Source organism: Cryptosporidium ubiquitum (genome assembly GCF_001865345.1).
Source record: "Cryptosporidium ubiquitum isolate 39726 chromosome Unknown contig_3, whole genome shotgun sequence".
Classification (NCBI taxonomy): domain Eukaryota; phylum Apicomplexa; class Conoidasida; order Eucoccidiorida; family Cryptosporidiidae; genus Cryptosporidium; species Cryptosporidium ubiquitum.
The window spans coordinates 395,568-419,576 of NW_021639817.1; the positions used below are offsets into that span (position 1 = coordinate 395,568).

Genomic DNA, 24,009 nt, shown 5'->3' on the forward strand with positions numbered 1-24,009 from the left:
TATTTAAAAACATTTTCCCCCCTTCTTTATATTATCTAGAAATCAATTTTTAAAGTTAGTCGTGGTTTGTACTAATATTTTCTTTTGCTTCAGCAGTCTTTTTGAAGTTTTTGTAACTTTCAATTAACTTCAAATATTTATTTTTATCAACTTTTGTATCTGAAATGTTAGATGAATCGTTTCCATTAATAACCGTCCCTGCTCTCCTATATAATTTATGCATTCTATTTTTGTTAATAATTGGTTCGGACTTTTGTGAAATATCAGAGTCAATATCATCCATATTACTATTTTCACTAGAGTCACCTTCAGTTTCAGTAAAAATTTGTTCGTTTTCAATTTCTGAACTTAGAGAAGATTCATCACTCAAGTTGGAATTATTCTTATCTTTACCAAAATTGGTAATCCTTTGATTACCTTGGATTTCTGTAGATATTACTAATTCAGTAATTTTGTCGTCATTAGTACCAAGAATCCCCATTTTTTGTTCATAATTAACTTTAGAATCTATTTTAGATAAGTTTTCTTTACATTCTTTATAAATCTCAGATTGGTTATTATTTGCATTAAAATTGCGCACTTCATTCGCACGTTCAGCACGATTTAAACCTGTATTTTTCTTCAGCAACCAGTAAATAAATTCTATTGACTTTTTAATTCTTTTATCACCTTCTATGCTAACCTTGGCCCTTTTAATGTTCTTTTCGAAGTTTGAAGTAATAATTAACCCTAAATTTTCTATTTCTTTAATCATTAAATCTTTCTTCTGAAAAATGTTGATATCAATTAAAGATAAAACCTCATTTATCATCTCCTTGAATTTATTAAAGTTTAGTGTTACTTTTAAATCTGATGATTCGATATAAGTCTTAAGTGCATTAATTTTTTTAAATAAAACTTCTGAAGAAAATCTACCATAGCTCGCTGAATCACCTAAAAATTCAGTTCTTTGATACATATAATAATTTCCATTTATGTTTAGTTTTATTGTCTCTTCCAATTCTTTATCATTGAATTCATCTTTGTGGAGTATTATCAAATATTCATCCTCTCGATAAGCTGTATTGTCGTTCAAATAGTGCATTTTAAATCTATCAATGTTACCACACAATAGATGATTTCTAGGATGAATATATAGAGATTTTCTCTAAGGAAGCTCAAATAAATACTTCTATCACTTCTTTTTTTTTGGCTACGCTAATTTATTAAATAGATTAATAAGTCTTTTTTTATTATTTTGTTAATAGACATAATTTTAAATCAATTCCAGATTTGTCCACATGAAAAGTATTGTTAATAATGCCAATAATAAAGATAATAAACCACGAATATAGGAAGCCCTCGTATATATGCCGAGTAGATTCTTCAGACTGAAAATCTTTGAAATGATTTCTTTTGATTGAAATGTATTTATATTTTGAAAGAAGTGGATGAACGTGATTTTTGAATTAATTAAAAATGGAATAAGGGTATTTGGAATAAAAATTGGATCTTTTTCAAATGACAATTTTGAAGAATTGAGCAGTCTTATTTACGATGAATATTCCGGATTTCATATAGTTGAGGGATTTAATATTGCTGAAAGTGAATCCTTTTTGATAGTTTCTAAAGAATCTTTTTTTCAAAACTATGAAGTTAAAAGCAACTCCTTTAATCTTTCTGAGTGCAATGGAGAAATTAAAAAGGATAAAGGAAGAACGAATTTGAACCAAAATAATGAAAATTTATTTAAAACCCCCAAATTTAGTGATTTGAAATCCACTCAAACACATGAAATTGGAAGCGCAATAGCATGCAATACCCCCACAAAAACTTCATGTAACGCGGATATAAATATAGTTGAAAAGGAGGGATTTTTTATAAATTCATTGTTTGAAGATACAAATGAATCCTATTTTTTAAAAGAATTGATAGGCCTTGATCGAGAAAAATGCGAATTAACTGACTATGAAGAAAGCTTATTTAAAATTCAAGATTACAGCGCTACTCCGAAATTTCCAGATTCAAAATATACACAAAAGTTTAAAAATGATGGAATTTATTTAACTTCAGATAGTTTTGATTTTTATTTTGATGATAAAATACGTTTGAACGATGACTTTAAAAAGTCTGATTTGTTACTACTTCTGAGACTGAAAAGAAAGAAACTCGCCATGTTAGAGACCCAATTGAAAAGAAATTTGAAATTACTGGATTTTAGTGATTCTTCTGATACTAGGAGCCTATTTATTGATAATTTCAGCTCAATAGAAAAAATAGCCAAATGCCCTGCCCAACTTTACTTCATAAAAAGAAGAATTGATAATATAAAAGAAAATATTGAGAATACAGAAAGAGACATTGCCATGTTGAAAGAAAATACTTCTGAAACTTATTAGTTTTTAAGGTTATTTAGGACCAAATATGTATGTTAGTATGCAGTAGGTAACTATTCCTGAATCAGTGTTACGAAATGTGTATTTATTTTTATTTAAATCAAGAATTACCAACTTATCGTCGGATAATTCAAGTTCCACTGATTTTTTTGTTTTAGCACTTTGACAATTAATGCTAATTTTGTCCTTACAAGGGAAATAAATTATTCCTATTTTACTCCCCGGAATGAAAGATTCTGATTTTCTATCTAAAATAAATGCAGTCTTTTCGGGTTCTATCGACAAAATATATATAGATTTTGATAAGCTATTTAGATTTCTGCCAAGTTTTGCGTTTAATTCGTTAGGAAGGTGTTCTATTGTCTCAAAGTAAAAAAGCATTTCATCTTGAATTTCGTGGCCTTCTAATGTAATATATCGGAAGTTTGTCCCAAAGTTTGATTTCGCACCTAAATTATTGGTAAACAAGCCCTGGTAATCCATCTTAACTATGCGCCTGTTTACATTGTTCCTTACGTCTTCTCCAAGCCAAGTCGATTTCATCGATATACCGTATTCGTTAAATTCGTATAAAATCTGATTATCAATTTTTTGTACTAAATCCTTAATTATATATGGAGATGCCCATCTTGAAATGTCATTGGTACTGGAGCTGTAATTATTTTTTACTTCATTCATAATTTTGTTGACAGAGTAGTAAACCATTGACTCTGTGAATACTGTAATCATTAGGCTATACTCTATGATGTCTAATTCATTTTCTTTACGTCCATTATTTGGTTTCCGTATAAATGTTTTTTTAAGAGAACTAAATGCAAAAAATGCTTTTTTGATTGCCATAGGTAATAACATAATAATGAACTTTTTGTTTAAATATCTATCTATCAGATTCCCAACTTTGTCCTCGCTTGATTGACTGAAATTTCTTATTCCAGTAGAACTTTGATTTCCAGTATTACAGCTTGAATCCGAATGGTAGAAGTTGGATCTCACACCCGTTCTTTTTTGAATCTTATCTATTAACTTATTACGAGTTGTACAACCATTAAATAATTTAACGACTAAATTAAATAATTCCTCAATCTCTTCATTACTCCATGTTATTAATTCACTCATATCTTTGAAAGTAAATAAAATATTTTAACATTTGTGAATTTAAACAAAAAATTTTTAATAAATGTTTACCTTATATTTTGTTTTAAAGACTTATAATATTAAATATTTCCCTCATTAGCGCCTATAAAAATGCATGTAGACTAATCTCCCTCACAATTATATCGCCAAAACATGCAAAATACAAAATTAGCATAGGAAATCTTATCTTATCAATAGGATTTCTAAATAAAAAAAGCTCAATGAAGCAGATGAAAGTAAGTAAATTTTCAAATCTTTAATAATTATTATCTTACATATAGAAAAAGAAACATTTGTAATAAGAATAATATTGAGTCAAAAATAACAGGAATGATAGGCAAAACTTGTAGCGAGGATGGAAGTAGCTCACCTATGTCTCTTGAAGATCCAGATGAACCATCTCCTTCACCAATCAATCCAATTACTCTTAAACACACTCTCAGACTTGCTTCAAGAGTAAGTATTTCAAATAATGCAAATGTAAGTTGAAAAACAATTTAATTAATTAAAGCATCCATTTTTACTTCAAAAATCCCACTCATTTTTTAGATTGAAGAAAAATATTTTGAAGTATATCCTAATTCATCTTTGCTGACCGAGTTAGGTGAAACTTTGGAAGCAATTTCAGTAAATGATTTTTCATTTTCTCCATCTCCATTAAAGTTATCTAAAATACCCAAAAATATGAAAGCTAATTTTTTAAAATCAACAATTAAAAAGAATAAAAGAAAAAAAGCAAAGAAGTCACAAAAGCAGAGGAAAAACAATAATCAGGTGACGAAGTTTGATCAAAAAACAAAACAAGAAAATATTAGAGAAAAATTATCAAATGAGAATATCGAAGAAAGTTGTGAAATATCAGATTTAGATGTTCGTGGAATTGTTGTTGAAGTTGAGCCTCAAAGTGATAATAAAATTTTATCGAGCGAAATGATAAATAATATTCAACTGATCGATGAACAAAAGCCAGATGCTTCAGAAAAAATATCAGCTACTCCATCATTTTTAATTAAAAAATCATTTAGTTATTCGAAGTGGATAAGAAAAGAAAGTATTAAAAATTTTATTAACAGATATATACCCAGATTTCTAATACCTGCATTTAAGGCGATAGGAAATCTGAGGATAAGATTTGCAACTCCAACAAAAAAAATAGAAACTCAACAAGAAATAAGGTCAAAAAAGGAAAAGGTAAGAAAAAAAATGAAACTTAAAGGGAAATAATTTAGAGCAAAAAAACCCGCCTTGTGTTGGTAACAAAAAGCCCTGAATATTAACTGATATGAATCAAAGACTGAAATAGTGTACATAATTTGTTCATAACAAAAAAGTTCAACTATTTGGTTTTTCATAACTTTATGTATGTCGAATTTAGTTGAAAAAACTGGTTTCAACCATCTTGGTTTATCTTCATGCCAAAAGGAAAAAAATGTGGAAAAAAACGAGTACTTGGAAAAGAATAATTCAAATGAAGAGATATATGGGAATAAAATTCAAGATGATGGGGTGAACTCAAAAACTGTTTCTGCCCCCTTAAATAATGATTTACTTATAACTAATGATAATGAAAAGGTGTTTACAGATACTTTGGAGCAAAGCGAATTGGAAATGAAACTTAAGAAGTTACTAGAGGCGACGAATCAGTACTCGTATCTCTTATCTGGTGAAACCAAGAATTCTAAGCATTTGGGATCCAATTCTAAACCTGGATCATCAGGGAGGCAACACTTTATTAGTGAAAAAGAGGAAGACGATATTCTTATTAAAGAAGTCGAAGACGACGGCTCTCAAAACGAAGATAGAGAAATCAATTACTCTCTGGAAAAAGTAACTGAACAGCCAGATTGTATTACTGGTAAGATGAAATTTTATCAATTAGAAGGTTTAAATTGGTTGTTTCAACTTTACAAACATAATATTAATGGAATTTTGGCGGATGAAATGGGATTAGGTAAAACTTTGCAGACTATATCAATATTGGGATTCTTAAAAAGTACATTCAAGGTTGAGGGCCCTCATATTATCTTGACACCAAGGTCTACTTTGGATAACTGGTTTTGTGAATTGAATAGGTGGTGCCCATCTCTACGTGTTGTTAAACTACATGGAGATCGTCAGCTCAGAGACGAGATTTTCTCAAAGCTACTTTTCCCTGGAAGCAAAGTTTATGCTAGCACCGTATATTTCAACGAATCAAACGAATTGGTTGAAGATGAGGAAAATGATGTTGATTTGTATCGGAATTCAGAAGATAGGCCAACTTTTGCTAATTTTGAATTCACCGATGGGAATTTGCAATATAATATCTGTTTGACTACTTTTGAAATGGCAATTAAAGAAAAGTGGAGACTTCAAAAGATCAATTGGAAATACTGTATTCTAGATGAGGCTCACCGTATAAAAAACGAGAAATCTCTATTATCAGAGGTTGTAAGACTTCTTAAATCAAAAAATAGGCTTCTTATTACAGGAACCCCTCTTCAAAATAACCTGAAAGAACTATGGTCTTTGCTAAATTTCTTAATGCCAAATTTATTTTCTTCTTCAGAAGATTTCGAATCTCTTTTTGACTTTTCAAAACTAGATTCAGATGATAAACAGAAATGTGTGATAAAAACATTACATCGGATATTGCGTCCATTTATGCTTAGAAGACTCAAAGTTGACGTTGAGAGAGACCTTCCACCAAAAAGAGAGCTTTATGTATATATTGGTCTATCAAAACTCCAGAAGAAAATCTACTCTGAGCTTTTGACAAGAAATTTAGATGTGCTGAACAGCGCTAGCTCTAATAAAACTCAAATGCTTAATTTACTTATGCAACTTCGAAAAACTTGTAACCACCCATACCTATTTGATGGGGTAGAGCCTGGCCCCCCATATGTTGAAGGCTTTCACATGGTTGAGGCAAGTGGAAAAATGGTTCTTCTCCACAAATTACTTCCAAAACTCTTTTCTCAAGGTAGTAGAGTATTATTGTTTTCTCAAATGACCAGATTGCTTGATATTATTGATGACTATCTTCGTTGGTGTGGTTATCCCTATTGTAGAATTGACGGATCGACGCCTGGAATAGAGAGACAAGAAAGAATAGATATATTTAATAAGGAAGGAAGTGATAAAATTATTTTCTTATTATCAACGAGAGCTGGTGGAATCGGGATAAATTTGGCAACTGCAGATGTAGTTATATTATTTGATTCAGATTTCAATCCTCAGATGGACTTGCAAGCTATGGATAGAGCGCATAGAATAGGACAAAAAAAACCAGTGACTGTGTATAGGTTTGTCACAGAAAAGACTGTTGAAGAAAGGATTGTTGAGCGTGCAGCAAAAAAACTTAAATTAGACTCACTGATTATCCAACAAGGTCTTATTTCGAAAGCTTCTAACTCCGCTCCAGATAATAGGGAACTGCATGAAATGATTCAATTTGGTGCACAAGAAGTATATCACACCAGGGACTCTTCCTCAGTGACTGATGAAGACATTGATACAATCCTAGCAGCAGCGCAAGAAAGAACAAATGAGATGAATGCGAAAATGAAAAAACTGTCTTCGGAGCTTGATCTCCAGAATCTAAGACTAGATGGAGGAATCCGAACTTCTATGCACCCCGAAGTCAAAGATAATGAATTAAAATCAATTGAAGATCCAAAAGCAAAGGATATGCCATTAATACAAACAGATATCACCTGGTTTGATCTTGGTGAACGAAAGACTAAGTGGAAGCTTGAAACATCGTCAAACAATACAGCAACAGTCAGAAAACAGCCAAAACCCAAACTTATTGGATGGAGGGCGCAAGTTGGTGGCGGATATGATCACCAATTTTTTAATGCAAAACGTCTAGATGAGCTTGAAGAAATCGAAAAAAAATGGAACGAATATTTAAAGGAGAATGAAACCAAACATAATACAAATTCAAGTGATGAAAATTTAGAGGATATTTTCTCTGTACCACCGGAACTTAAGGAGTTAAACCAGAATCAATTAGTTCGCCTTCTTGATGTTGCAGAAGAACACATGGGCGTTTCAATCGATAAAAGTTCCTGGCCTAAAAAGAAACTTTTCTCAAGAGCAAAAGAACTTTTCTCATCTGGGTTTGTCCTTCCTAGATGTAATTTCAAAGAAGCTCTTACTGATCTTAGGCTCATGTTCAGTGACGGGAGAGCATGGGATATTCATATCCCATGCGCCAGACAAAGAAGTAAAAAAAAGACGAATAAAGATTGCAATTCAAAAAATAATAAGACCCCAAAAGTTTTTACTGAATTAATGAAACAGGAGAAGATGGAGCTTATTTCTCAAGGGTTCCCCAACTGGACAAAAGGTGATTTCCAACGTTTTTGCAGGGCAGCTGAACTATACGGTTCAGATTTACATTCTATTGCTGAATTAATGGAAAATAAGAGCTATGAGGAAGTAAGCAGGTATTATCATGTATTTTTTAAAAGGTATAAGGAACTTCCTTCTGGTGAGAGAATTATGGGTAGAATTAAAATGACAGAAAAAATCCAAAATTGGTTTTCCGATGCAAACAATGCTATAAAATATATTGTTCATGAACAAATAAAGAAAAATAAAATTAAAAAACTCTCACTCGACAATATTTTCTTTCCATTTAAAGTAAAAAACACTAGTAATAAATTTGAATCATTTAACCATTTACAAGACAATGCACTACTAATTGCAATGTATAAATTGGGTGTTCAATCTTACAATGATGTTGCAATATCCTTCAAATATTTACTAAATTCCATAACATCCGTTAATTCACTTTATTCTTCTCACTACTCTATCGAATTTATCACCGAAAGATGTAACGAAATTTCTAAAGCTGCAATAAATTACTACAAAAAATGCTCTCAGAAACAAATTAAACCAAATAAATCGGCAATATCTAAATCGGATACTCAAAAAAAAAAAGCAAAAAACTCTAATAAGGTTTCAAACTTCAATAAAAAAAAAATTAAAAAAATACAAGATACAGAATCAGATAATACAGATAGCAACTATAACTCAGAAGAGAGCTTGGAAGAGAGCTCAGAAAAGAGTTCAGAAATAGATTTTGAAGACCAAGAAGAATTTAATACAGATGATGAAAAAGTCCAACATAATTCAAGGAAGAAAAGATCTAATGATACTAAAAGGAAAAATAACAAATTTTCAAAAAGAAAAAAATTAAATTAGTCTTATTCATAAGTTGACCTATCTGATTTATCAAGAATTTCTTAAGTCTTTTTCTGTACCTTAAAATTTTTCTTCGTTTAACCTTGAAATAATTTAGTTTTTAATAAATAAAATTCCGCAAAATTTTCATATTTTTTTTTATTATTGAGCATCAGGGGGGGGAAATAGCATTAGCAACTGTAGATCGAAAAAAAAACATTAGTTTGAGATTTAAGCAAAAATTCTTGATTAAAAAAAATGTATTTGAATAAGAAAATACTGTATTGGTGTACAATTCCAATCGTTGTATTGGTTTTTTGCGGAGTTATTTTGAGAACAATCATCCAAACCTCTTCACAAGGAAAGAAAAAGAAAAAGTTACCTTTTAAGAATGAGCAAAATTTAAATGATTGCTTAATCTCTACTCAGCGTGTTTCTCTAAGGAATCAAGAGTTCCAAAATCATCTCAATAGGAGCGCCTTAATTAGATCAAGGAGATTTTTAATTCCGGAAGATTCATTTTTGAAAAGAAAGGTGTTTTATTGCGACCCAGAAACAGGATATTTTCAAAACTCACCCGAATCTCCAAGCCCACTAGCTGCACTCTCAAATCCAGGTAAGTTTTTTTATTTGGATTTATTTAACTTAATTAATTTTCTAAAACTTAGACCACTCTGCACTCACAGATATGATGAAAAATCAATTTGGGTTTCTAATACTGAATGGAGGAATGGGATACTTAGTCAGCACATTATTTTCAGGGTTCTTTGTTGCTTATATCCCTTTCCCACTTTCTTATTCATTTAAGGGAATGCTTCAAAGAGGAATTGAAATAAACCCAAATATAAGTGCTTCATTTTTATCTGCACTATCATTCTATTTCATTGTACTACTTGGCAGTGGAGAAGTTATTCATCTTTTTCTATCTATTATTGGGTTTGAAGGTGTTTCAAGCTCTCAAATTGATCTTCCAATGATGAATCAGCAAGGTAAGTTTAATTGCTGAAAATTCGCCTATATTCAAATTCTCTCAGCATCTCCTTTGGGGAGCCAAACAGACTATTCTAAACTTTTCAAAGAAGAAATCGAGTCGCTACAAATAACAGTAAGTTAACAATAGATAAACACTAGTATTGTAACTTAAATTTATAATTTAGCCAATAGAGTCTGCACTGAGACAAATAGAAGAAATGGCAATTAAACAACTCAAATCTTGATCACCCAACTATATGATTTAAACCATTATGGTCTTTGCAAAAATTTACTATATATTTTTAAATCTGTTTAAATTAATATCCCACTCTACCTTAACCTGTTGTTTTTAATTTATTCTGATTCATTTTTCTACTTAAGTTTTTTGATTCAACTGCATGTGTAATGGCGCCCCCTCAACAAAATATTTATGGGCAATGATTTAACAAATACACAAATATAAAGAAATAACCAATAACATATCTAATTATTTTTATCTATGTGTAATCAATGTTCTATATTAATTATTGCTAATTTAGATTTATTTATTTTCTCCAGCAACCAGAAAATCAGTTAAATAAATTTAAGATGTAAAGGTTTAGACATGTAATGCACGCAGTTCTTGTCTTGTCTAACTTAACCACACTTTTGAATCAAGAAAAAATTAATATAATACCCTATTAACTCCATATCGTGGGATAGTCGAGTTTTTTTATTTAGTTTGAATTTTCATTCATTTTTGTTATTAATAAAGCGTTTTGAGGAGTTTTCATTAACTTTGTTGGAGACTACACACTTTTTGAAGTATATTGCCGGACTTTTACCACATTGAAAGTTTTCGAACAGTTCTAGGTAAAGTCTAATAATTTATTTTGTAAAAGAGCTGTACATATTCTCCGAATTATTGATAACTTTAATAGTTTGAACCAACCTTACAATTATTGCTTATTGGTGAATCTTGAAATTGGAAATCATTTCTAGATCTAAAACACTTTATTGCTGGATATCGAGCATTTATTGTCAATTTATCTATAACTAAAATTCTGGAAACTGTGAATATTTTATCAATTAGTATTTTTATAAAAATTTAAAAATAAAAAAAAAAAATATTTCATAAAGCTATAATCATGAGTGATCATTTACAACCAGAAAACGTTAATCAAGATTCTAGTCCAAGAGAGTCTAGATTTACCGAAATAAAAATCAACTCTAGTGAAAATCCAGTACAAATTAAAAAGGATTGGCTTCTTGAATACAGAAATGGCTTGAGTTGCGAAGAAATGCAACAACGACAGATTGAAGGCAAATCATATACAATGCCACTGCTTAAGGCAATGCTCTTAAGCCACTATAATCGTACAGCATGGAATGATGCCGAAAGCCAAGTTAAGTATTCTAATATAAAAAATGGTCAAACGACAGATGAGCTCAGAGAAATCTCTCAAAGATTAATGGTAGATGAAGACAATAGTGCAAGAGTTCTTTTAGAAAGAAAGTACTGTATGAAGAAAGTGGGATTATTAGGAAAGTTTTCGCCACGCTGGTTTATTTTCAAGGGTACAAATTTAGCTGTTTTTCACTCAGCCCATGAGGAAACTCAACCAAAATTTTACAGTTTAGTTGGAGCAGCATACGAAGTTGAAGATAGAGATTCTTCTCAAAACAAGATATCATGGACAACTCCAATCGAAATTATCTCTGAAGATGGAAATATTGTTCATACTGATGCAAAGTACAGACTTTCTGTAGTTACGAAAGAACCAAAAGTAAGACACTTTTGTTTATACAGTAACAAAAAGGAGGAAATTGCTGACTGGGTAAAAGTTTTTCATGTAGCCAATTTAAATTTGGATCCAAGCCAGGCAGCATTGATTTCTAATGTGATTACTAGAATTGCCCAGAGAGATGTTCCTTCGGCATGGGAAGCATTAGTTTACGAAGCAGAAAACAGAGCCCATAGAGAAACAATGTTGAGGTGTTTTGTCAATAGACTTAGATATCTCAAGGCTACAAGAGTACTTAACAAGTGGCAGACTATCTACAAAGTTCAAAACAAAGATTCTAATGAAGGTTTAAAACTTTTAGGAAGAGAGGTAATGCTGGGAAGACTTTATCGTCGTGACAAATTGTTAGTTAGAACTAGTCAACAGAGAGAAGCAATTATTGAGCTTATCCAAGAAGGGTATAGAAGAGAAAAGAGTAAAAGTCAAGCTCAGATGAAGGCTTCTGCTGAGAGCTTTGAGACAACTGATAGTGATGCAGCGGCAATTGCTGCTACTTCAGAGGGAGCACAGATTAAGCAGGGTCAACAAGGCCGTGACTTTCCAACAGTTTTTTATGTAAATCCATCTATAGAGAAGTACCATTCAAGGATTTTAGATGGTAAGGAACAGTCAATTAAGTCAAAATATTCTAAGCATACAATCATTCCTACATATCAAGAAGATGCAAACGTAAGAATTTCCAGTGACTTAAGTAGGGTAATTTGGGCACCAAAAAAGTGGGAATCTGTTGGAAATAAAAATATGTTCATTGATGTAGATTCTATTTCATCGATAATTGTCAACGCATCCAAGCCTTCATATGCCTCAAAAGGACTATATTCTGCCCCTACAATAGTTAGTGAATATGATATTGCAGAATGTGTTGATGAGTATGTGTACAGTATGACTGATTCTTGTTTCTCACATATTACAAATAAAGAGAAGAGAGAAAGAGATCCACAAAATAAAATCACTACCGGTAACTGGTTAGCTATTTGTGGCCCGAGATTAGGGTTTAATCCAGCATATTCACCTGATTTCCTAATTCGTGATACACCCGTAGTTGTAATGAAGGTTAACATCAATGTTAAATCTATTAGTTTAAACGAAAGGTTCTCCCGTCTTTACACAGAATACTATCAATATTATGCCGATGAATTGCAAGAAATGGCTCCTTATGAAAAGACAACTACAATGGCAGCTTTGACTTACGGCGACAACTCTCAAACCACTAGATTGAACACTATTAAATCTTTAGTCTCAAACGCCCAAACAAATGAAGAAATAGTACGTGATTACGGTACTATGACAAGTAGCATTTCTAGTATTAGAAGGCTCTTTACAGCAGCGTCAAACATTGATAATGAAGGGATTGAAAACAACTTGAAAGAATCCGGATCGTCAAATTTTGAAAACCAAATCAAACCATCAAACTCCACAATTGCATCAATAAGGAACTTATTCACAAGGAGCATCTCAAATGTTAAAGATTTTAGTTCTCCGAGATCTTCACCAGTAAGATCTCAGACAAAATCCGCGACTGTAACAGGTACAAAATCTGCAAGAAAGGTTGATGGATTAGTTCTCCCTCCAGAATTGAGTGTTGTAGATCCATTTAAAACAGTTCAAGTTGAGAGAAATTTAGAGATAAGAGATAGTACAGTTCAGACATATCTTAGAATTACAGCCTTTCATCAATCTTATACATCTGCTCATGCAGTAGGTGTTAACCCAACTTATGATTTGAACTTTTGCGTTGATGTCCCATTGATGACATCAAATGCTTCAAAAGAAATGATTAATGAAGCAAGAAACAAGGCCATGGAAGACGCAATTTGTACAGTCGACCTTTGGGTTAAATCACCAATTGAGTGTGTTCCAGATGAACTTATTGCCTCTATTGATATTCCTCTAAGAGAATTGAAAAATAGTGATCGACTTTCTAGACAAAGATCTCAATTTATTGCTGCTGATTCATTTATTCTCAAACAACCAGTTCCTGATTTGAAGTCTAGTGCCAGTGGAAATTCGAGGGCAATTCAAATCCTTAAATACTTAGGTCTTTTGGATCCAAATAGCGAAAATCTAGAAGATTTACCACTTGGTCAGTTAGATATTTCTGCTGATTCAGTGATTGAAACAACAATTATGGGAGAGACCCCAATTTCCCCTGAAACTATTTGTTTAGGTGGACTTCAAGGACTTTCTTCTTATTCGATTGATCAACTACCAAATCAAAATATTAGACAAAAAAACGGGGATTGCGTTGAGTTATACATTGGACAAGTAAAACTTGATCCGAATTGGACTCCAGGTCTCTATTTCGTTGAAGTTATTATGGGTGATGTCAGCTGTATGACTCATTTAGTTCAAACAAGATACGATTCTATCTACGCTGATTTTCGCTCTCATTTGTATATTCCAAGATACGATAATCAACTTGGAGTTGACCCGAAATGTTTACAAATATTAATAAGGCGTGCGTTGGGAACTGAAGATAGATGTTCTTCATTGGCTAGATTACTCCAGGATTCTGTTATTATGGGAGAGTTAATAGTGGATGTAACAAAGCTAACAATAAATGAGCCACACAGTAGTAATGGTTTGTATGCTGTTTTCAAGCCAACTACATCCGCACTTTACGGAAGTAAGGGTTTGGATTACGCTTTGGAAATAGCGCAGTTGGGTCCAAAATCTGATGAATTGCAGGAAGCAAAACAACATATGTTAGATGTTCAAATTAGAATGATGGTTACTTTGAGGAGAAAAACAGATGTGACACTGAAGAAAGTTATCGATCAGTCTGATGATTTTAAATTAGTGGGTGATACAGCACTGTTAGTGGTGGAAGAGGAGCTCAAATACCCAATTTCTCAAAAGGAATTTCATGTAAAATGTTGCCCTGGTAATTTTGATACATTAAAAGCTGGAACACTGGGATTACCATTGCGTTCAGTTGGAAATTACATAGAGTATGAAATTGGAGGATTCCAAGAAAATTCAGATCAACAGATTAATGATTTGAATACTCTAAACAAGTTTGAGAACGACAGTATTTTGAATGAAGAATTAGAAGCTATTGATGCTCAACCAGTTCCATTATATGCGAGTGATCCAGTACCTGCTCAATTCTATCTTCCGGAAGATCCACGCACATTCAGAAATCGTAAGCTACCAGGTATTTGGCATCGTATATTGGCTGATGGATTTAGACCAGGAGAGCGTGTTACACGACTTACTCATCGTGTTAGATATGTTCCAGTTACTATTATTGCAATTTACAAGAATAGAACTGCTTTGTGTAGATGGGCAGAAAACGTCTCAATTAATCCGACTGAATTCCCTGAAGGCTGTGTATTTATTCCCGAACAAAGATTAGTTATGGGCGTACCACTTTCATTCCTCTCAACTCCACACAAAGCCGGTATTCATGTATATGATTCAACTATCACCAGATTACCAGATAATAGTATCACACTTTTAAGTGATATAACAAATTATGGTGGATATATGCCGTTAAGTGTTAACCCGATATTCTGTGAATATGAATGGGTACTCTGGATTAAAGCAGAGACACCGCAACAAATGACTTTATGGGCAACAATTATTAGAAATACTGTAAGAGAAAGAGCATTCAGACGTGTAAGAGCATACGAAAGAACCAGAGATATTATGAATAACGAAGAAGAAACTGAGAATAATGATTGTAAAGCCTCTAATTCTACGATTTCAAGGCATTCCAACACTCAATCACATTTGGAAAAACGATATGATAGTGGCGAATTGGAAGTTGTTGTACACAGTTCAAAGATACTATGCAAAAGTAATAAATCACTGAATTTCTATGCAGTTTTCCAATGGGCAAGAATACCGAGGCAACTATACGAAATGATTGAAAATGAAGGAAATTATGACGTTAAAAGTAGTATTCGCCAAGCAGTCAAAAGAATAATTGAAGAGAGCATTCTAGGATTTAATATGAAAAATAGGGGTTCAGTAACTGATCAATTGACTCCTCAAGAACTAAGACCTGCTCCAATAGATATGAATACTGCAAAGCTGCATGCAAGTTACATTCCATTTAGTCTTTCAACTCAAATAAAAGAAACTAAATTGTACTCTGTTGATAAAATAAGGGACGACTTCTTAATTTTGGTTACAAAAATAACCTTCAGTTCTTACTACCTCTCAAACCTATGTAGGAATGTCTTACCAGACGAAACTTCACCATATGTTAAAAATTCAAAAGAGGCCAAATTATTAGATAAAATTAGCGGTGAATTGGTTGGTGTAATCCCTGACAAACTTGACAAGAAAAAACTGACTAATGAAGTTTATAACACATATAGATGTAGGTTCTACAACAATAAAGATACTTGTGAACGAGGAGGAAGTGTTTTTAGCACAACACATATTGACACAAGTGATGAAGTTCCACTATTAATTATCAAATTATTCCAAGAGACAAATAATGATACTGATACATTTATTGGGCATGTGACATTGAATACAGTTGATTATTTGACACCAGAAAATCCATTCCAAATTAAATATAAAAAAATCAATCCAAGATATACTTATATTGTTTCTGCCTCAGGTGCCGGTGGCAAAATGTATAATTTCGATACAGTTCCTGATGCATTAAATTTCGTGATGTCTCAAAATAAAGAAATTACTGTTGAAGAATTTTATAGGGCATTGTATGGTGAAACAAACCAGGCAAGAAGAATTCACGGACCATGGAGAGTTAGAGTCCAAGAAAATATTGAATATCACGGTGATGTCTGTTTAATGGTTAGATATGGTCCTACCGATATTCGTCTATTGACAGAATTCCAACCAACTGCGAATGATTACAAGGAGCATATTCTAGATTACCATAGGAAACAATTCGATGACAGTGGTATTCCATATATTCATACAGTTTATGACCCAAATACACCATTTGCTGTTAAGATGGCAAGAATATTTGGTAACAAGTTTGGACAATTGAATGGGAACGTATTTGATTTGTTAAAGAAATATTCAGATGATACAAAAATGTTAAAATTGATACAAATGTATTTATTGAGACCAGCTGAACAATGGATATATGAAAGAAGTCTTTATGAGCAGATGTTATTCTTAGAACCGTTGACAGACTTAATTGAAAAACAAAATATGACAAGATGGAAATATTTATTAGCTGATTCAAATAACAGAGGTTTACAACAATGGGAACAATTATATCGTCAAGGTTTATTGTTACATAAAGTTGACGAACTATCGTATGACAGTTGGTCTATCTTGGTAAATGCTAACGTTCGTGATCGCTTACCATCTATTTTACTTGAATTATGGAATGGAGAAGAATACTTGGGTGAATATTTATTACCTTCCTTGTCTTCCTTATTATTAAGTAAGATTAACACTACGGTTAGATTACACACTTCAGCCTTGGCTAGAGAAAATGACAAGAAAACACGTTATGATATCAGAAAAGAAAACTTAACTAGCGCAAAATTGTCTACATTTATAAATATGGAAATAAGTTGGAGAATAAAAAGTACAACTGAAGGTATATTTGGATTAATTGTGAGAGATGTTAGGAATGTTGTTTCCGAATTAACAGATGATTTGAACGAAATTAAACCCCAAATCCATATCTATCAATACTTCTCAGATAATGATCAGTGGAGATTAATGGAAATAACTAAACCGAGTATTGCCACGAGAACAATCCTTGGTATAGAAACTCCAGAAAAATTAAAGAAGCAAAATATTGAATGGAATAATGTTTTTGTATATAGTAGAGACAGAATTGTTGATCTTCAATTCCCAATTTCAATTCCTGCTATGGTTGAATCTGTCCCAATTGTATTCAACTTTAGTGAGTTATTATTATCTGATAATAATAATAATAAATTAGATAGAGATGAAAGTAACGAGATTGTTGAAAAGATATGGTCATTATTGAAATCAGGAGTACCAAATTATTACCGTCCATATATTTGGATGCAATTAAGTGGTGCAAACGATTTAAAGAACTCGATACAGAAAAAATGGCAATCTTTGAATGATTCAAATAAATGTGGTCATGATACATTATTTTCATATTTAATTGAGTACGCGGACACATGTAATTCTTGCGTGTTAAGACAATTAGATGAGGATATTGAATCTGCAAGAATACGTTATCATATGTGTGAATCAATATTAGGTATTGATCAAGTACATACTTTCTGGGAAAATGTACGTTACATAATGAGGGCTTTAATTGTTTTTTCATTAAGAAAGAAGTATAATATTTATAACTGCGAAAAGTTCCATGTTGGGTTACCATTACAATATGCATTTGGCTTGTTATCTTTAACAATCGAACTATTAATGAATTTTGGTGGTGTTTGTTTAACTCCAGAAGATGTTTTCTATTTAGTTTATTCTGTCTGTGGTTCTAGGCATAGTATTTACTTGAAACCTAAAACTGAAGAAGATAACAAAGATGAAAATAGATCTATAAAGAATAAAAAATTAATAAAAGGTGCTTTACTACCTTATTATACAACAGAAGAGCAAGAAGATGATTTAAATAATGATATGCCAGCACAAATAAACGATATAATTTTCTTAAAAAGCGCTTTGGAATTATTGCATCCATACGAATATGATAATATGTTAGCATCTGGATTCCAGCTTGAGGAAATACTTTATGGATGTCTAACTTCAATATTTGCAGGTTCTTTGCCATCATCAACCATTACACAATTATATGACTTATTATTCAATGTTTACTTCCAGCCACAAGATATTTTCATAAGGAAAAGAGAGGAACATAGCAATAAACGTGATCATAAAAATGAAATTGATTATAATGATAATAAAATAAATATTTCATTAAGTAGACGTATTTTGATATGTTTGTCTTATTATATTATAACAGAATCATATCGTGAAATTAACATTAACCCACTTATATCCTCAAAGTGTATCCGTGAAACTATCAAATCTACTATGGCTACTATGAGGGATCCATTAGAAATGGTTCATGGGATTGAAAGAGCTGATTTTATAATCTTTGGAAACAAAAAGATTTATGAAACTATATTAAAATTATATGAGACATATATTATTTCATATCAAGAGTCTTTATGGTTCTCAAAAAAACAAAATTCAGTACTAGAAAAAATGATCAATATGACTCCCCTACAAAATCAACATGGTAGTGATGCGCCTTCTCATTTAGGAATGAGATTTATCGGAGGAAGATATGTACCAAAAACTGTTGTATCACCAGGTTTATCATTAAAAGATTTAACAGAATCTCTATATCCATTAATTAAATTCCAGGCACTTTATGCAGGTAGAAACTTACACCAATTACCACCAGGTATTGCTGGTTACGTAATAATAAAAATAGATGAAGTACGTGAGTTTGCCAAGTATAATGAGCCTATATCACCAGTAGTTTGTGTGAGAATGGACCAATATAAAGTTGCAACAGATCCTGCAACAGAAAGATGTTCTAGATCATTTATTTGGAAATCAAACAATGTATTTATGTTCCCAATACCAATTTGGAAATCACCTGCACAAAAAAAGAATATACATGGTGGTCGTAATACCTATCAATTGCAAAGAGAGTCATCTGAATCTGAAATGCCAATGACTGTTGAAATTTTTATTGAGGTATTGGATTCTGAGGCACTTGATGATGAAAACAAGTTACTATGTTCAGCACAGTTAAGTTTAGATAGATGGTCAACTGATGGTGGTAGTTTATCACTGAACGGCGATGATGGGACATTAGCAATATATAATGATTGTAATAAGATGAGCCTACTATTCTCATGGTATACATATGTACCAAATAATGAGTTGGACACAAGTGCTTTATTACCATTTTCGTTTGGAAAACAACAGTGGGGTGATTACGGTGGGTATCATTGCATTTATGCACCAGTTAATGTAGAATCATATAGGAATGAATTGCATTCAGACTTGAAAGAGGAAAAGTTGAAAGAATGGGAATCTGAGCCAAGACAAAGCGTATTAGACATTATTCGTGGCCGTAGAAAGATGGATGAGAGTGGTGGTAATTTGGATTCTTTACCGACAATGAGATCTATGTATCCTGGAAAATTAGAGATTAGCACAGGAAAATATGGTCCGACTAGATCACAATTACAGCAATTATTCTTCTTCTCAGCGCCTTCACTCTTACCATATGTTGACGAAATTGTTGAGAGTTTTGCAAAAATATCTATGAACTCATCAGAGGAAAAAGTTACGTTAACACCTGTACCTCTAAGAGAACTAATTGCATCAATTATTTTGTGTTCTCGTGGTACATTGAGTGAAAAAGCTAATTTATTATTTGATTTATTTGGATATGATGATGCAAATAGATCGTCTGTAGCATTCCACTCCATGTATTATTCACATACTCCTCAATATCCAGCAGCAATTCAAATCGGTTCACAATTAAATACTCATTTACCAGTCGAAGTATCTGATAAATTGGGTGTTGCACCTTCAAATGTAATTTCACTAGCAGGTGTAGCTGCAATCGTACAAACTGCATGTATTCGCTCAAACATACCATTAGATAATGTTGGAATTTATCAAATTACGGCTTCAGTATTTGACCATTACTTTGATGTCCCTAGTGTTTTAAAGGCATTGATTATACCTCCAAAGGGATATGATGGGCGTGTATCAAAAGAATATATAACACATAATTATCGTAATTTGAAGTATGACACAAGTTCAATATCAAATACTGAAGATATTACAATTGATAATATGAATATTTTCAATGATTGCAGAGGAAATAAGAGCATCTTCAATTCTATTAATTGTATGAATAGTAAAAACACCAAAGAAAATGTATATTGGTATAACATAGATCATATGATTGATAGCAAATATATTTTGGATGTATCAAGATCAATAACACATCACATTAGAAAAAATGCATCTTTAGAAGGGTTATTTGGAATTGATTTCTCTGTTCATACTTGTTTGAGGCATTTTGATATTAATGATCCATTCCCAGGCTTAAATAAGACATTAAGAATAATTATTAGTGGAAAGAGGAGCAAACACGAAATAAGAATAATTGATCTTACGATTGATGAAAAAGGTCATTTTATTGATTCTAGAGTACAATATGGTACGGAAACTAGTGAAGATTTACATACAACAGATGTCAGAGGAGCAAATCAATTCAGACAGGCTTTTGAATCAGGTTTGGCAACTGTTGACTTCCCAAGACTATTATATAGCGATGGTGCTGCAAATGGCAAAGAAAGAGTGCCTACTGCTAGTTTTGTATTCAACTTACACAATATTTTGATTGATAAATATAGCTTCGTTACTAAATTTTGTGACTTCACATTGGTGACGGAAGCAATCCGAAGGATTACAGCAAATGATCGTACGTGTGAGCCTAATCAATATCTCAAACTAAATGTAGAAGTTAATTTAACACTTGAGGAGAACAAATCTTATCCACATTACAGTGTTGATGAAATTCTAGGTGTTCCACTGAAAGTAATCAATAACAATGATGAGTTAGCTAATCAATTAAGCCAGTCTTTAGTCATATCCGGCTCAAATAATATTGGTAATCAAAGTCAAAGAAGCATTGGTTCGATCAATGCTTCAACATTAATAAATGATGATGGATATATGACTCAAAGATCAATGATTTCAACAAATTCGAAACAAGTATTTGAACCATCTTTATCAGTTCATTCCTCCATGTCTTTATTAAATAATTCTAGCAACATCAATGAGGATGTTGCCAATCAAAGTTCACAGGCGGAGGTTTTTAATTCAAATAGTTCATTTGTAAACAATAGTATTGCTGAAGGTGACATAGAACAAATTTTATCAAAAAAATCTACTAGAGGTGATGAAAATCCGGAGAATTCTAATGAAGGTCATAAAAACGGTAATATTGAAAAAGTACCAACTAGGACAGAGAGTAATGGAGGGGCTGTATTGAAGCAAGCTTCCACTGCAACTTCTAAGATTGCTGCTCTATTTATGACTAGAGAATCTTCGTTGTTTAAATCATTATCATCAACATTCAACAATGGAGATAATAATAAAGAAGCTGGAAATCTTGATTCTAGAGTAAATTCTGGAGCTAAGGCATCAAAAATTTCTGATAATGAAGAAATAATTAGAGTGGAATCAGATTTTAATTCAAGAAAAAAATCTTCCAATATTGATGAAGATGACGAGGAACTCAAAGTAGATGAGGAAGAAGAAATGTTATTACAGCAACAACAGTTGTCTTCAGCAATTAATTCATTCAACTCTAAGAGAATAAACTCCCAAACAAGTTTATTAAGTGCAGTAAGTCGTGGAGCGTCAACTGTAAATCTTTGCCGAACATTTACAAGAGGAAACTTTGGATCATATTACGAACCTGAAGGTAAGACCGAGTATCAAGTTGATATCCCTTTCAGACCACCAGGTCAGGTCGAAGAGAGACATAATATTAGAGTTTATTTGGCTGACAGTATTCGTGTTTTGAAAAATAAAGTAATGGAAGCATGTAAGTCAATTGCACAGAGATTACAAGAGAGTGGAATTGATAATGGGTTGTATAAAGAAATTGTATTAGGACCATATCATGTAGTTGAGTTGGTAGTCACTGATTTCGATGGCCATATTCGCTATGTACCATTAATGAATGAAACAAACTCGATTGAGGATTATATTCTTTCAAACGAAGATTTACTGCAAGAATTTATAACTTCAAACATGAACAGCATTTTGAATATCAGAATCACTCCACCAAAGAATTTACAAACGGAGAAATCAACTAAGATTGTAAATGAGATGGAACATGAAAGTGGTGGTGCTTGTATCACTAGTATGTATCTAGCAAATGAGCTCGCAAACCACGAAATATTGGAAGATGGATTATTGGTTAGAAACCCTCTAGGGTTCAGAACATATTTCCATAGAGCTCATTATGAGATAAGGAACAAGATGATCGAAATTGAGCCCGGAAAAGTGGTCTCTTTAGATAATTTATGTTTTGTAAGAAAGAGTAATACAGTATTAAATAATCTAGCAGCATGTATCAATTTGGATTGGAATGTAGATGAATGGGTTCCAGCAGTTGCTATCAGAGGAATTAATACATTCTTAGATGAACTTGAAGGTATTCATTCTGATTCAGTGCGTGGCCGTACATCTAGAATTCCACAGGCAGTATTAAGTGCGTCATCTATTATTGGAGGGTTTATGCCGGTGACTTTAGGAGCATATAACCCAATTTCTGCTGCATTTGACTATGGTTATGGTGCAAGAAACGGAAGCATCACCGTTTCAAATAATCATAGAAACTTTGGAAATGGAGCTAGCACAAAGAGATACAAAACTGGAACAAATTTAAATACTAAAAAGTTCGGAACGACTACAACTGGAATTAATAATTCGAATCAATCTTCCAATTCTGTATCTTCAAAAATTAAACCGGAAGATATGATTACATCTGTTTATGGATGGGATTTATGTTATGAAGTCATTCTACTGGATTTCCATGATTTGATGATTGAAGGTGGTATTAATACAAGAGAATCAACTTGTGTGACTGAAAATGATGTTATTTTCTGCTTCAGAAATCCAAGTGTAAGACAGCAATTTGAAATTACACAGCTGACTACAGACGAAAAAATAAGAATTATGTCACTCGCAGAATCTGGGATGTGCCCTCAAAGGATTGCACTCGAGTTATCTGAAGATAGAGTTGCTGCATTAAAGAGTGGCTCATACTCTATGTTGTACAACAATCAACCCCGAGCAGTTGTTGTGCCGCACCAATTGGTTTCTGAATTCCTGAGAAGATTTAGAGCTGCAATTGAAGAAGATAAACATATTTTCTAAACTTATAGTATCAGGAATAATCGAGTTCAGTACTCATTAGAGTTCATTATTTAAAAATAAACTAAAAAAGATAGACCTTTGATAACAATAAATGATAATCTCACTATTTATTCATTCTTGTAAAAATTTGAATATGAATGCTTTCGTCCTGTTTTTATTAGCCGTCTGACTTTGATCTTTCTTAATTTCTCCTATTATTAAAATACCTGAAATTATTATTTTGATTATTTCTACTGGAAATATAATTATTTCTGTATCCCTGATCATTATTGTAGTACTGATAATTATTTCCATTATTCCCTAAATCTTGATAATGATTGTTGTTATTAGAGTATAAATAATTTTGATCTGTATTATCTGGTGAATTGTAATGATTTGAGATACCGTTGTTGTAATACCCACTTTGTGAATTGTATGTGTTGTAATACTGGTTATATTGAAAATTTCTATTTTGAGTTAAATATTGGGTTGGCTGATTCGAGTATCCAGGATACTCCAACAGATTTAATTTATTTGCATTATGATTATAATTCATCACATTTAAATTTGTTCTAACCGTAGTGGTAGAAGTAATAGTGTTATAAATCGCATTGTTACTCGATGAACTAGTTCCTGAACTAATATTTACAAAATGGTAATTAATGTAATTTTTGGGAACACCATTGCTATTAATATTAGTAGTGGAAGTAGTAGTAGTAGTGGTAGTA

General features: G+C 32.2%; 8 protein-coding genes across 8 annotated transcripts in view; 5 read left to right on the forward strand and 3 right to left on the reverse strand.

The window, feature by feature from the left end:
- Positions 1 to 55: 55 nt before the first annotated feature.
- cubi_03498 (uncharacterized protein) lies at positions 56 to 1,084 on the reverse strand (the record flags this gene model as incomplete). Its single annotated transcript, XM_029020511.1, has 1 exon — positions 56 to 1,084. One exon carries the CDS (start codon positions 1,082 to 1,084, stop codon positions 56 to 58), a length of 1,029 nt encoding a protein of 342 aa, XP_028874955.1.
- A 346-nt stretch (positions 1,085 to 1,430) lies between these two features.
- On the forward strand, positions 1,431 to 2,378 carry cubi_03499 (uncharacterized protein; the record flags this gene model as incomplete). Its single annotated transcript, XM_029020512.1, has 1 exon — positions 1,431 to 2,378. The coding sequence occupies one exon, from the start codon at positions 1,431 to 1,433 to the stop codon at positions 2,376 to 2,378; it is 948 nt and encodes a 315-aa protein (XP_028874956.1).
- A 9-nt stretch (positions 2,379 to 2,387) lies between these two features.
- On the reverse strand, positions 2,388 to 3,491 carry cubi_03500 (uncharacterized protein; the record flags this gene model as incomplete). The annotated part of the gene is made up of 1 exon (XM_029020513.1): positions 2,388 to 3,491. The coding sequence occupies one exon, from the start codon at positions 3,489 to 3,491 to the stop codon at positions 2,388 to 2,390; it is 1,104 nt and encodes a 367-aa protein (XP_028874957.1).
- A 348-nt stretch (positions 3,492 to 3,839) lies between these two features.
- cubi_03501 (uncharacterized protein) lies at positions 3,840 to 4,733 on the forward strand (the record flags this gene model as incomplete). Its single annotated transcript, XM_029020514.1, has 2 exons — positions 3,840 to 3,989; positions 4,059 to 4,733. The coding sequence occupies 2 exons, from the start codon at positions 3,840 to 3,842 to the stop codon at positions 4,731 to 4,733; spliced, it is 825 nt and encodes a 274-aa protein (XP_028874958.1).
- A 138-nt stretch (positions 4,734 to 4,871) lies between these two features.
- On the forward strand, positions 4,872 to 8,702 carry cubi_03502 (SWI SNF2 like ATPase; the record flags this gene model as incomplete). Its single annotated transcript, XM_029020515.1, has 1 exon — positions 4,872 to 8,702. One exon carries the CDS (start codon positions 4,872 to 4,874, stop codon positions 8,700 to 8,702), a length of 3,831 nt encoding a protein of 1,276 aa, XP_028874959.1.
- A 237-nt stretch (positions 8,703 to 8,939) lies between these two features.
- On the forward strand, positions 8,940 to 9,898 carry cubi_03503 (uncharacterized protein; the record flags this gene model as incomplete). The annotated part of the gene is made up of 4 exons (XM_029020516.1): positions 8,940 to 9,297; positions 9,350 to 9,670; positions 9,716 to 9,786; positions 9,839 to 9,898. The coding sequence occupies 4 exons, from the start codon at positions 8,940 to 8,942 to the stop codon at positions 9,896 to 9,898; spliced, it is 810 nt and encodes a 269-aa protein (XP_028874960.1).
- Positions 9,899 to 10,780: 882 nt separating this feature from the next.
- cubi_03504 (PH domain-containing protein) lies at positions 10,781 to 23,302 on the forward strand (the record flags this gene model as incomplete). The annotated part of the gene is made up of 1 exon (XM_029020517.1): positions 10,781 to 23,302. The coding sequence occupies one exon, from the start codon at positions 10,781 to 10,783 to the stop codon at positions 23,300 to 23,302; it is 12,522 nt and encodes a 4,173-aa protein (XP_028874961.1).
- A 181-nt stretch (positions 23,303 to 23,483) lies between these two features.
- Positions 23,484 to 24,009, reverse strand: part of cubi_03505 (notch receptor protein) — a gene marked incomplete at both ends in the record, with an annotated part of 1,739 nt that continues 1,213 nt past the window's right edge. The window contains 2 exons of the mRNA XM_029020518.1: positions 23,484 to 23,853; positions 23,961 to 24,009. The exon at positions 23,961 to 24,009 is cut by the window's right edge and continues 1,213 nt beyond it. Of these exons, the coding sequence (XP_028874962.1) occupies positions 23,484 to 23,853; positions 23,961 to 24,009 (419 nt within the window). The remainder of the gene's footprint in view (positions 23,854 to 23,960) is intronic.